The sequence below is a fragment of the Colossoma macropomum genome, unplaced genomic scaffold, assembly GCF_904425465.1.
Source record: "Colossoma macropomum unplaced genomic scaffold, Colossoma_macropomum, whole genome shotgun sequence".
Taxonomy (NCBI): domain Eukaryota; kingdom Metazoa; phylum Chordata; class Actinopteri; order Characiformes; family Serrasalmidae; genus Colossoma; species Colossoma macropomum.
The window spans coordinates 4,187,160-4,201,773 of record NW_023494806.1 but is presented as its reverse complement, the minus strand read 5'-3'; the positions used below and the strand labels follow the sequence as shown (position 1 = coordinate 4,201,773).

General features: G+C 39.2%; 1 protein-coding gene across 1 annotated transcript in view; it reads left to right on the top strand.

Annotated features, from left to right (window-relative positions):
• The window catches only part of mxd1 (MAX dimerization protein 1), a 52,276-nt gene extending 40,866 nt beyond the window's left edge, over positions 1 to 11,410 (top strand). The window contains exons 4-6 of the mRNA XM_036597856.1: positions 2,364 to 2,478; positions 5,686 to 5,845; positions 9,477 to 11,410. Of these exons, the coding sequence (XP_036453749.1) occupies positions 2,364 to 2,478; positions 5,686 to 5,845; positions 9,477 to 9,670 (469 nt within the window). The 3' untranslated portion in view covers positions 9,671 to 11,410. The remainder of the gene's footprint in view (positions 1 to 2,363; positions 2,479 to 5,685; positions 5,846 to 9,476) is intronic.
• Positions 11,411 to 14,614: the final 3,204 nt, after the last annotated feature.

Genomic DNA, 14,614 nt, shown 5'->3' with positions numbered 1-14,614 from the left:
ACGTTCTAACCTGCTTGATTATATGCATGACTTGCTCACCATTTGCACGAGTTAAAAACTGATTTTATTGGATAAGGGGAAAGACAGAATTGCCCCTGGAATAGTCATAGATCTCTATCGCTCTTTCTCTCCCCTGTTTATGGTTTAATGCAATGGCTCACAAAGAGCTGCCCACACATAAACACACACACACACACACACACTCACACACACTCTCGTTTTTCAGAGTAGGAAAACACACGCAGCTCTCTTGCCGTTAGCCAAACGCACACACATACACAGTAGCTAAGAGGCAGGCAGTGAAATAGCTGGGTTGTGACCCACGCCTCCACGTGTGTACAGTCGCAGCAGCGTTCTGCAGGCAGGTTGCGTAACACAGGTCATGTGGGCACCGCCACCCACCACGCCCTCAGCAGCTGGGAATGCTGTCATCAGTGAATTAACCCTTCGATTATTTCTCCCTCAGCACTGAATGGATCAGATTTTCCAGAGTTGAGAGTTTTACTCTAGCTTTAGTCAATTTTCATTCAAGAATAGTCAATTACATTCAAGAATAAGCATCGGAATTCCAAACTCTGGAATAGAAATGGTCTAGAATTACTGTACGTTAAAGTTAAGAACCTTCTTCTTTCTGACTTTGCTTTGCTTTTGTTTTCCTTCTGGCTGTTAAATTCTAGAATGACTGTCAGAATTCTAGAACATAGAATGGACCAACAGAAAAGGTCCAGAATTACTTTGTTTCAGTATATTTTTTTTTTACCTTTTTCTTTCTGGCATTGCACAGTTGAATGATTATCTAGAATTGCATCTAGATCCTAGAATTGTAGAACCTAGAATGGACCAAAAGAAATAGTCCAGAATTACTTTGTTTTAGTACTTTTTTCCTTCTGACTTTCTCTCCTTTTTTTTCTGGCATTGCACAGTTGAATGACCATCTAGAATTGCAGAATTCTAAATCCTAAAATTGTAGAACCTAGAGTGGACCAATAGAAATGGTCCAGATTTACTTCATTACAGTATGTTAAATTTAATATAACTGGTTTTAATTCTGACTTTCTTTCCTTCTGTGTTCCTTTTGGCTTTACACAGTTCATAGAATGAGCAATTACAGTCTAGAATGACGGTCAGAATTTCAGAACCTGGAATGTATCGATTGAAATGGTCCAGAATTACTTCATTACAGTATGTTAAATTTCATATAGCTTGTTTTAATTGTGACTTTCTTTCTTTCTATATTCCTTCTGGCTTTACACCGTTCATAGAATGAGCTACTACAGTCTAGAATGACCGTCAGGATTCTAGAACCTAGAATGTGCCGATATGAATGGTCCAGAATTACTTTAGTACAGTAGATTAAAGTTGATAACGTTTTTCTTTCCCTCTTTTTTTCTTGTTTTACACAATTCTAGAAACCAGAATGGACCTCTAGCAATTGTCCAGAATTACTTGGAATAAAATTCCATTACATTGACATACTGTAAAGTTTCCTTCTGGCTTACTCACTTCTAAGAATGAGGTACCAGACTGTAGAAAGAGAAGAACAAAAATACTCAACTTTAAATTTAAGGAAATTTTATTTTAAGTAATTTTAGGCTGTGGTTAGTTGTTCATTCTTGCGCTCATTCTAGAATATTAAAGCTTATAATTGGAATTGACTGCTGCCATTGTTACATCACATGTATACGTTCTGGAATTCTGACATAATTCAAGATTTTTAGATCTTTGGAACAGGGTGAAAAAAATGTATATATAATTTAGAATTCTAGAATTTTCACCACTTTCCGAAAATCTCCCCAACAGTAAAAGTCCTCTGTTGCCAAAACAAAGCATGATCAACAGCAAATCAAAGCCAGAGGGAACAAGGTCAAGCTCTTAAAACCTAACAAAGCACAGCTGGCTGGTCCTCACTCAGATTTAGGTGATACTGAAATGACATCCTCCATCCCTCGAGCTTTTTAAATCTGGATTTCCCGACGCTGAGCTCATCCCATATATATATAAAGTGGTGTGTGATACTGGTCAGTTGATCCAGACTGTTAATCCTACAGGCTGTGCTTTCCTCCTCCCACATTGTGCGCTGTGCTGCTGTGACCTGGAGCTGTGCGATTATTTCAGCATTTCTTATCATATTGAATAATGTTTCTGTTGTATTGAACACTGTAATATGGCTGAGATGTGGGAATTGGGGACCGTGGTCTAAAATCCATGCACTTACTATGCTGGTATTTTAAGAGGGGAAGTGGTACCTCAGATGGAATAGTATGCAGGTTTCAGGTTCCCACCATCATAAGTGTGCACTTAAAATGAAATTATTCATCTCTACTACTCTCTCTCTTTCTTTCTCCCTCTCTCTCTCCTCCCAGACGGGCACATTTACGGCTATGTTTGGAACGCTTGAAATCCCTGGTGCCCCTGGGACCAGACTCCAACAGGCACACCACCCTCAGCCTACTAATGAAGGCCAAGGAACACATCAAGGTGTGTATGAGTGGTTTATTTTGACTGATGAAGATTAAAGTCACTAAACAGCCGCAGAAGAACAATATGGGCTTTTCAGCCTTGAAGAAATTGGTTTATTTGTTTAGTTCTTTAGTTATTTAGGTATTAACACTGGCTGGCCTATCACAATTATTACATAATCACCTGATGGCAATTATTTGAGCTGATCCCATTTGTGTTCCACAGATCTTACGCAACAGTAGTGGTAACACTTTCTATGAATGTCACGTTTTTAAGCATCTATACACACATTCATGACGTTAGAATGCATTCATAAGGCTTTATAAACACAGTTATAAATACTTATAAAAAATGAATTACACTGACTTACACTTTATAGCCATGTTTATTATGCGTTATGAATTGTTAACATAATGCATTATAAGTAGTGTTAATAACATGTTATACATTGATAGTAGAGCGCTATCACTGTTATTTGTTTCCTCACTGGTCAAGCACTAGAAAGCTTCACTCTGTAAAATCACTACAGTACAGTATTGCTAATTTCAGCTAGCGTTCTATTGGATATGCAGTGTTAAGTTAGTGCCAAGCTAACGGTGGTGTACATTACCTTTCCCACATTGGGTAAAACACTGATGGCAGCTCTAGTTTAAACTCTGACATTTGAAGCCTGTAATGTGCTTTATTATGTATGTTTTAGTGTTTCAGTAAATTCTTCAGTAAATACTTCAACTTGAAGCCTCACTCTGAACACTGGAGGAGGCTTTAGTACAGTACGCTTCACTTTACTTAGAGCGGACAAATACGACTTATGAGCTCTTATAATTTGTTATGATCAGTACTTATAATGCATTATGTTAACAATTCATAATGCATAATCAGCATGGCTATAATGTGTAATGCATTTTTATAAATATTTATAGACATGTTTATGATGCCTTATAAATGCATTATAACATGTTATGAATGTGTTTATAGATGCTTACAAATGTGACATTCATAGAAAGTGTTACCACAGTAGTTTTCACAATCATATGTTTACATTCTAACTAACAGAATGTGAATTGGGTGCATTTTGATCAGTTGGATTGAGGCAAATTCACATAAATAAAACAAAGCAGAAAACACATTTAATGAGTCGCTGTGGGTCTTAAGAAAAGTTTTGTTCATTTGATGTTTGTTAATAACACTTTTAGAGATCAGCAGTGAGTAATGTTTGTTTATTTGATGTTTGTTAATAATGCCTTTAAAAGGCAGTGGTGAGGATTTTTTTATTTATTTTTTATTTTATTATTTTTTTAAGGTTTTTTTTAATGGCTTTAGACGGCAACAGTAAGCACTGTTTGTTTATTTTTTGTTTGTATAAGTATCAACAGCTAGGAAGCAAGATAATTGTTCAGCCATTGTTTTTGACATTTTAGGCTTTCATTTTAATAATTGTAAACAGTCAACAAAAACATGATTTAAATTGACAAATAAAATAATTTTTATGGCAAGTAATCGTCTGCGAAGTGACACACCTACCTACTTATTTATTCAGGAAAAAATTTAAAAAATCTGTTAAAAAAAGAAAAAAGTGATGAGCAGTTCTAGTGGCAAACAATATTTTTATGTTATATAAAAGGAAGCTATTTTGTTTATGTAAAATTCCAAAGGACTGTAAACTTTGTAAGATGATGCCATTATGCCAAAAAGCTTTGTTAATTAAAGGTTCCCACTGTGGCCCTTGGGGATGCCTAACCAGCCTACTTCTCTTCTTTGTTCTGTTTCAGCTCCCAACACACCTGAGCCAGGTAACCACAGGCTGTAGGTCACTGTTCACGTGGCTCAGGTGTGTTTGGAACTGTAATAGAGTAAAAAATGTGGGCTGGGGTGGGGCTTGGGAAACCCTCACCTAATTGAGCCGTCTCAAAATACACCTGCTACACCTGGGAATGGATAGCTAGGCTGGGAAACACTTTGTTAAGGGTGCTATTCAGAGAACTTTGCATTGATGTCCTATCAAAACCTCATCATAACATTTCATGACAAATGTCTATCAGAAATGGTCCAAAATTGCTTGGAATGAAATCATGTTACAACCCCTTTTCCAAAAAAGTTGGGACACTGTGCAGAATGTAAATAAAAATAGGATGGAATGATGTGCAAATAATGTAAAACATACTTTTAAAGGACAATACTACAAAGACAATATATTAAATGTTGAAACTGAGACATTTTATTGTTTTTTGTTTTTGTTTTTTTTTTAAATATATACCCATTTTGAATTTGATGCCAACAACGTGTTCCAAAAAAGTTGGGACGGGGGCCTGTTTACCACTGTGTTGCATCACCTCTTCTTTTAACAGCACTCTGTAAACGTTTGGGAACTGAGGAGACGCTGCTGTAGTTTTGAAAGAGAAATGTTTTCCCATTTTTGCTTAACATAGGATTTCAGCTGCTCATCAGTTCGGGGTCTCCTTTGTCGTATTTTTCATTTCACAATGCACCAAATGTTTTCAGTGGTGACAGGTTTGGACTGCAGGCAGGTCAGTTTAGCACCCAGACTATTTTAATATGGAGCAATGCTGTTGTAATACATGCAGAGTGTGGTTTGACACTGTCTTGCTGAAATAATCAAGGCCTTCCCTGAAAAAGACGTCATCTGGATGGCAGCATATGTTGCCAAAACATGTATATATCATTCAGCATTAATGGTGCCTTCACAGATGTGCACGTCACCCATGCCATGTGCACTAATGCCCCCCTATACCATCATGAATACTGGCTTTTGAACTGTGCACTGATAACAAGCTGAGTGGTCGTTAGCCCAGAGGACACAGTGTCCATGATTTCCAAAAATAATTTCAGTTGAGTTGTTGGCATCAAATTCAAAATTCAATTCAAATTAAAAAAACTGTAAATTTCTCAGTTTCATTTGATTTGTTGTCTTTTAAGTATTTTCAATGAAATATAGGGTTTCAATTATTTTCACATTGCATTTTGCATCCCAACTTTTTTGGAAATGGGGTTGTACATTAGCATAAATTTTTAAGAATGTCCTTCTGATGCAAAGTGACCACAGTGATGAAAAGTGTCATTGTAAATGAGTTTTATTCAGACTTATTAAGTAGTGTAATTCGGTTTTAATTATAGCTTTGAAACCTTCTCTGAATGCACTTTTCAGAGCATAGTTTTTGTAGTCTGAATACAGTGAGAACTAACTCTGTGTTTGTGTGTCTGCAGAGGTTGGAGGAGAGCGAGAGGAAGGCTCAGCACACAATAGAGCAGCTTCAGCGGGAGCAGAGGCACCTGCGCAGACGGCTGGAGCAGCTGGGAGTGGAACGCACGCGCATGGACAGCATGGGTTCCACTGTGTCATCGGACAAATCCGACTCTGACCAAGGTGCATAAACACACAGTCTTCCTATACACTCTCAGAAAAAAGGTAGTCTCTTGTCACTGGGGTGGTCCGCTCATGGGTACATCTCAGTACCTTTAGTCAGGGAACATAACCGAACCATAATCCACTGAAATGATATGTTCTAAGCTGTACTGACTCCACACACCCCGTCTCGCCTCCAGGCTTTTATTTTACTGTTCTGTTTTAAAACATTCGGTTATGAAAAGAAACAAATACGAACTTTTCACCTGGAAAAACTTATTTAAGGTTCACCATCAGACCTTAAAACCACTGTTGTACCTTTGAGGGAACATTTACATTGTTTGTACCTTGATGAATGAAAAATGTACCAGCACAGCACCTTTATTTGTAAGTGTTCAGACATACAGTGGCCCTAAAAAGTAGACGTGTGTCTGCCATACCATACACAGGAAACACAATGTCAAACCAAGTAGCGTTTCTTTTAAGCACCTCATTCCAATACTGTCATTTTCTTTTTGAAGTTATCTTTCAAAGAGCAGCTTGTTATTGTTTGAGCAGTTTCTCTGCAGACCTCTGCAGATTTGCATCCAAAGTGCTTTTGTACACGTCTAGTTCCTGTTCCTATCAATGAGCACAAACTTACTGACGCCACTGTAAGAGCAACAGTCCCAGACTTTGACCTCTCCACCTCTGTGCTTTACATCTAGCCTTAGGCTTTGTTCACACAGCAGGTAAAAGTGGCCCAAAAAAAGTGTTACATATATATATATATATATATATATATATATATATAACCCGTTTCAGAAAGGCTCTATATAGAACCATCTACAGCACAATCTCCATCAATCTGAAGAACTTTCACAAAGCAAAGAATCATGCAAAGGGTTCTTTGAGTGTTGATGGTTCTACATAGAACCATTTTCTTTACTAAAGAACCTTTTGAAGAACCATCGTTTTTAAGTGAGTGCTTTGCAAATGTTTTCAGCACATAAGAATATCCTGTTTATTTGAGCACAGTCATTTTTTGCTCATAAAAACACTAATATTAGAATAGAAAAATGTGACATTAATACAAAAAGTATTGATTTGGCAATTATGATATCACCATAATCAAAGACATTTTCATGGTACATATCACTATATTTTGACACGCAGACACAATGCACTGCATTTAAAAACTGCCGTCAAAAATCTGAAAAAGTCTCAAACTGATTTTTATTTCACATTTTCTCTTTAAAGAAACGTCAGTGTTCATTAAGTACGGATGTTATCCACAACATGAGCACAAAAGCATATTGTTCAACATGATAACAAAATTTATCACAATAACGATACAGTATTGTCATATTGCCCACCTCTGATCTCAGCTCCTGTTTTGAAGTTGGTGTTCCACAGCTGCAGCGTTGCTGCATTTTTGTTTGCATTTATTGTAATGTTACATGATGTTTTACATGTTATTGTTTCGATAAATACACAAATTTATATATCGCTGTTGTTGGAAGAAAACCTCTTATCTCCAAAATGTTAACTTTACAGGGGAAGGAAAATACTTTACTGTTAATGTAAGTCAATGGAACCAGAATTGTCTCCAAGTCATTTTGGGCCGTTTCTTTTAGTCCATTCAACATGAAATTTACACACAATATAAAGGACAACAGGCATTTTCAGATTGTCAAAAACTGAAAAATAACTGAACTAAAATGGAGGTACAAGGTTGTCTTCCAACAACAGCGAAATAATTTTTTTATATATATATATATATATTTGTGTGTGTGTATGTGTGTATATATATATACACACACACAGAGGCATGGACAGTATGGACTCCACCGTCTCACTGGACAAATCTGACTCTGGCATTTGACTGTGACGTCATCTTAAACAAATCAGACTTTGACAGACACACATACACAGACCCTCACTGTTTTCTTCAATCCCACATGCAGTAAAATACACACAAAACAGTCTGTAGCTCAGAGTTTGTATACATGAGACAGCCTATATACAGTAATGTATGCATGCCTTGGTGAGACAAGGCTGTAGACTGTGAACTTACTCTGAACAAATTCACTGTTTCTAACGCATACATTAAAGTTTCTAATGCATACATTAATTGTACTGATTCTAACGCATACGTTAATGTATATATGCTGTCTCACATGTACACACACACTATTCTACAGTCAGATCAGTCTTTTCACACATTTCCAGTTAAATTTATCACAGAATGTTTCCATCATTGAGGAACTGACGATACACGACTTTTCTATAAGCTGAGCTTCGAGCTGCAGACAGATGGATTTCCTAGGTGTGAATTCTACAATGTGTGAAATGTATGTTTGAGTCTTGGAATCCTTTATGGTATGTGATGCGATGCTAATGGAACATCGCTAAGTAGCGATCTGCTTTGGTAATATTGGCTCAGAAACTGATTTCTGGAGCTTTAGAGGAAATTTAATTAGAAACTAGTTGGCTTTGTTCACAGCTTTGTTCACACACCTTCTACATAGTTGTAGTATAAGAAGAGCTGTATGATTGTAGGAGGAAAACCTGGGCTGGAGTTCTGGGTGGCTTCTGCTTTAAGCAAGAAGGCAGCCCCCCTTTTAATGAACAAATGTAGGACTGAGAGACAGGACTGAGGAACAGGGAAGAGAGGAGGTGGTGGGGTACAAAAACTTCATCATAGGAAACAGAAGCTAGAGATGGACGTCTGTAGGGTGTTGGATTGGAATCAGCTTGGTCCTCCTCCCACGCTTAAGTTGCATGTCTGATTTTAATTTAATCTGATATCACATACAAGTGTGGATTGAGTCCAACCGGGTTATTCTCACAAAAATGTGAAATAGAGGGACCTAAATTGAGAAAAAATGAAAATCACAAAAAAAACTATCATATCTTTTTTTTTTTTGCGCAAACAAACAAGGATGCCTGGATGAGTAATTAGAAATTTAAATGGACTTTCAGTAACTTTAAAGTTAAGCTGCCAGATTTCTTATTTCCACAATACAGTAAGATTTGTAGATGAACAAAACAAATGATTTTCTTCCCCCTCAACTTTTCATAGACTGTGTACTATTATCAGAGTATTTTAATGCTAATTATTGATATATAATATATATAGTACAAAATATAATATTTTAATATAATATATAAAAACCACTGCGGATTTTACTTTTTACTTGTGCCACATAACACTTAGTTCACTTCCTTAGAGCTCACAAAGAAAACAAAGTGAATGTATTCAACAGTTAAAAGTAATAAACTCATTTTTTTCACTTTTCAAAAAAGGGAAAAATTGGTAAATATCAGTAGTGAGAAACAGATATTTGGACACATTGCGTTAATAAGAATTTTGGTTAAAAAATTATAAAATAGAAACGAATCATTTAACTTTTTGCTGTACCGTCTGAACTAGTAAATCTCATGAATATTGTTTATCTGCATTATGATTGACACTTAAATATTTATAGACATAGTTTGAATCAGTTTTATGAGAAAAACCCAACAGGAAAAAGTCAGATTTTGTGTGGCTTTTTGCTGTTTTTCTCTTGTCCATTAAACATTTCAGGCAATCAGAGGAGGAAAAGATTGCAACTAGATTTAAACTTATTTGATGCTCATATTAATTTCTATATGTACTTGTGTGTTACAGAAGAGCTGGACGTGGACGTAGAAGGTACAGACTACCTGCTGGGGGACCTGGAGTGGAGCACCAGCAGTGTGAGTGACTCAGATGAGCGAGGCAGTCTGCGGAGCAGCTGCAGCGATGAGGGCTACTCCAGCGCCAGCCTTCGCCGCCTTGGCACCACTCAGGAGAAGAGCCCTGCGCTGGGCTGCAGTCTATAAGAGCACATCCTCTCCTCCTCCGCCTCCCCAGGCCTCCACCTGCCCACATTGCCCACCTCACCTCAACACTCCGCTTACCTCCCAGCCACCTACAGCCAGGCAGAGCTGGTTTAGTACCTTGAATAAGCTTTCTCTCTTGTCCGGGATTGGATGGGTGAATCAAGAACTGTCCTTGTCTCGGCAGGTTGTGTCCTCTGATGTTCGTCGAAGTAAGACCACTGATCTAGGTTCAGTTTTTGCACCATGTGTCCTTACTAATACAGTGATACTGGCTGAGAGGAGCTTGACCATAGATCAGTGCTCTTACTATCAGATACCCGATGCATAAGAACCCAGGACTTGTTCCGAAAACCTCAATGGCTTTCTCTCCTTTGCGAGAGAGAGTATTTCAAATGAAAGAAAGAAGACTGGAAGGATAAAAGCAGGATGATCGCTGTCCACTGCTGTCTCTTCTTAGAAAGAGTATGAAGAGCAGAAATCAATGGGAGGAAGATTAGAGAGAGCACAGGAGTGAACCTGCAGTTTCTGCCAACCACACCTCATATATCCAGCGCAAATTTGGCCGGGCAGAGCCAGCAGAACCCCTTTCATCACTGATACGCCTCCTGATACGACCTTGTCAAGTCCCCTCAAGTCTTCACTCTGCACCGTCCAATCAGCAGTAGAGGGGCAGAGAATTACTGCCTGCTGTCGTCCGATCAGACCTTCCTTCCCTTTCGTTGCCCCTACCTCGCCATCATCCTGTCCAGTGACGGAGAGAGGCTCTTGCTCTTGTCCATCCCTCTTAAAAGCTCTTAAAAAGGGCTGAACCTTTGAACACCCCTGAAAGTGGTGTGCATCATACCAGAGAATGTGTATCATACCACACCCACTGCCTACTCAACTCCTCTCTGGGCCAATCGTACGCAGTCCGTCTGTCACCGCCTTCCATTCTCCTCCAATCAGACTGGACCGTCCAGACACAGGGCTAGGTCACCTGACCGGTCAGCTGACCTATCAGAGCATGGAATTTTGCACTTCAGAGTAACCTGTTGGTGCAAGCTGCCTCTTGCCGCAGATCTGAGAGCAGTATTATTGTTCGTGACCGTTCTGAGATCAGTGAGAAAAGGGCTGCTTCTACCAAGAGCTCAGATCACACAGCAGGAACGTTTTCGGGTCAGGAATAAAAACGACAAAAACGAAAAAAAAAAAACAAAAGGTGTGCGGGCATGTCATCGTTATCGTCATCGTCGTTGGTTTTATTTTTTTATTTTAATTTTTTTCCCCTCTTCAGAGGGACTGCAGCTACTCTAGTTCTGTATCAGGTGTAGTCTTTTAGCTAGTCTTAAGAAATATCTTCCTGCACTGTCCAACGTCCACCCCCACCTCTCTGGACTGGGAGCCATGGGACATTTACCAAGCACTGGTGTGATGTCATTCTTCTCAGCAACTACTACTACGACTACAGTTCTCCGGGGAATTTGTGGAAGATGCCTTTTATACAGATGTGAGGTCTTTTGAAATGTCTTATAAATTAAAGCATAGTTTAATCAAACATTGCTGATGTGGCTTAACGGGAACTAATAGGCCTGTCACGATTAATCCTTATATAAAAATTTGGCTTATCAGTTGAATTTTTCTTTTTTGTTTATTTTTTTTGCAACCAAAGCTTAAATATTTCTGTTGAAACTGTGAAAATGTGAGGGAAAAACACTTTTTCTGCAAGCGTACATGCTAAAACATTCCCCAAATGTGTTATAGCACACATTTTATTGATATTATGTGGCTCAAAGCAGCTGCTGACAACTCATCCGGCTCACATCGTGCTTGTTGTGATGCAATATGATTGAGAAATCTAATGACTGTGGAAAATAATTGCAGTCAGGTTAAATAATAGCGATCAGGCGGTTATGTAATAATTGTGACAGGCCTTACAATGAATGTTGCCATGCATTCACTCATGGTCAGCCATGTTAGCCTTGTTTGGTCGAACTAGACTCTTAATATTGGTCCTGGAGGGCCAGTGTCCAGTTTGATGATTTAACTCCTTAAATCTTCTCAACTGCATGGTGCTGTATGCGGGCCCTCCTGGACCGGAACTGAACACACCTGGTCTGGTCCAATGAGGTCAGGACTGGTGTTAAAAGGGAATTCCAGATGACCATTTTCTGCATAATTAAGTCATTAAGATGTAAACAATATGATCCATTCAGAGAGGTTTGTTTTGAAATGTGCTGTTCTAGGGAAACGACCGAATTGTTCACAGTGGTGGTGATAGGAACCAGACGTCCCAAGTGTTTACCGCTATTTTACCATCATCAGTGTTACATATAACAACTCAGAAGACACGTGTAGGTGCACTGGATGGTAAATAAAATGTCTATGTTTATGTTGTAGTCATGGTGACCCCTGGTTCCTGTCACCACCACTGTAAAGACATCTGAGTCAGTTTCGCTATGATGAGCCATTTCACATCTAACCACCCTGAATGACTCTGTTTACGTCTCGACAAGTGAATTATGCAGAAAGCTTGAAAAATCAGTGTCGGAGTGGAGCTGCTCTCATGTTGGTATACAGGCATCTTCTATCTAGAATGTTATAAGTGTCAGGCAGTGGGGCAGCAGTAAAACATCCTTCAGCTGGACTTTGCAGCGGGCGCCCATGGACGACACGTCCATCAGGCGTCCAACCAAGGAGCGGATGTTATGGTTTCTTTTCTCACCCTGACTCGGTGCTTTTAACGCCCTCGACCTTTCCACCCTGATTCTTTTTTCCTTTCTCAAGGGCAGTAAAAGAACTGAAGACGCTGTGTTGTTGTGAGGAACATATTGCAGCATGAGATTGTGCGGGTGGGGGCTTTTGGGTGGGGGGGTTTGGAGGGTTGTGGGTGGATGAAATTTAGAATGCAGGTTGTTCCATCTCTTCCTCTCTCTCTAAGGACAGTGGCGTTTGATGCACCCTCGCGCGTGTGGGCGTTTGTGTTCCTTCTGCTTGGCTGTTTTTGGTCCGAATCCTCCGAAAGGAGGAGGATAGAAAGGAATAAGTGAGTGATAAAGGCAAGTAAGCACATTCCACAGCAGAGTAGGAAGGTACCACGGTTAGCAGCACCATGAGGAGCGCCTGCTTGGAATTGTGGGACGAGGCGCTGGGGCTGACGACCTCGGCCTCGGCTCAACGTAGCCCGGTTCGTCCGTCCTTCACAGCTGCGACGCTGCACTGCGGTTTCAGGCTCCCGTGCAAGCGTCCGTCTGTTTATCCTTTCAGCTAAACAGTTTGTCATTCTATGTACATAGTTTACAGAAAGAAATCTATATGTATAACAAAGTATTTATTTAATCGAAATATATGTCAAAGCATAGATATATATACAGAGGAAAATATATTTAAGTAGTGGCTTCAGTTATCCTTGTGGGTTTTGTTTTTCTGTAGTAGTTCATTTGCACACAGTAGTGGTTATACATGGTTTTAGAGCTATATTGTACCTTAGCCTATTTGTGTACATCCTAAAATATAACGTTGCGCTCTTAGAACTTGTGTTTTGGACATTTTTCGCTGTTTCAGAAGGTAATTTATTTGCACCTATGGAAAAAATACGTAATATATATTAACAGAAAAACTCATACGCAGGAAAAAAGTGCAAAAAAATGTAAGAAAATGGAAGAGGAAGTCGTTTTGTGGTACGAAACAGTAGTGAGAGTAAAAGTACTGTCATTTCTGTGCCTAGAGGCTCTGAAGAAAGCTTTCGTGATGTTTTTCCCGTCACGCTAACGACGGAAGAAACGGCGGACGCCGTATTCGGAGCTAGCGGAGAGATTTGGAGGATTTTGGTGTCTGAATGTAGTTTTTAGAGGAGATATTAAACTCTTTCTTATTTTATTAGCGCAGCTCGTGACCTGCGAACGACATTATTTTGAATTACTTGAATAAAATGCACCAAAAAAAGAAACAAATGAATAAATTTAAAACAAAAAAAAAAAAAGTAGGATTATTCATTCTTAATATGTGGAATGCTGCTCCTAATGTTTTTTGAATCCCTCCTTTCCCCCATAAAAGAGAAAAGGTAGCATGAGAAGATGTAGCTGTGAGAGAAGTGAAGTGGTTGTTAGTGGAGCACCGTTCGGGGAAAAGGTTCAGATATGTGTGTTTGGTTCGCTTGTGTCGTCACTGTCCACAGACAGAGAGAAAGGGTTCGGACCGGGTGGGTTTGGTGGGGGAGGGGGTGGCGGTGTTGGTTTATTTCAAGCTATTTGTATGGATATGCTTTTGTCTTGTTTTTATTTGTTATAAGTAGGTGCGAACTAAAAGTCCATTTCCTTCCCAAGATTGTCTTGTTAAGAACTGATGTAATCGTTCTCTACGAAACACACACACACACACACACACACACACAGACAGACACACACACACACAGACAAGCTCACTCACACACAAGTAAACCCTGCCTTCTTCTGGCCCATTTCTCCTTTCTCTTTTAACGTCTGAGTGTGGCTAGTCTCTCTGCCTTCTACAATCGGGAAGCTCCAGCATTTTTCAACCTAATCTCTATCTGTCAATTACCATGGACAATTTCCCTGTACTTACAAAACAAAAACGTTGACCTACGTTGAAACGCTTGTAATAGTGCCAGTGACGCTCATTCCAAATACGATGCCTGTGACACGTTCCCAAAAGGTTGGGACTGGATCATGTTTCCCACTGTGATGCATCACCTCTTCGTTTAATAGCATTTAATAATCGTTTGCCAACTGAAGACATCAGTTGATCCAGTTTTGAAAGACTCAAGTTATTCAAGTCTTCAGCTGTGCAACTGTGAGAGGCCTTTGTTGTCCTATTTTGCACTACATAATATTTTTTTTAGTTGGAGACAGGTCTGGACTGCCGGCAGGTCAGTCTTAGCACCTGCACTCTTTCAACATGCAGCCATGCTTTTGTAACATATCACTGTTTTTGGAAGAAAACCTTATA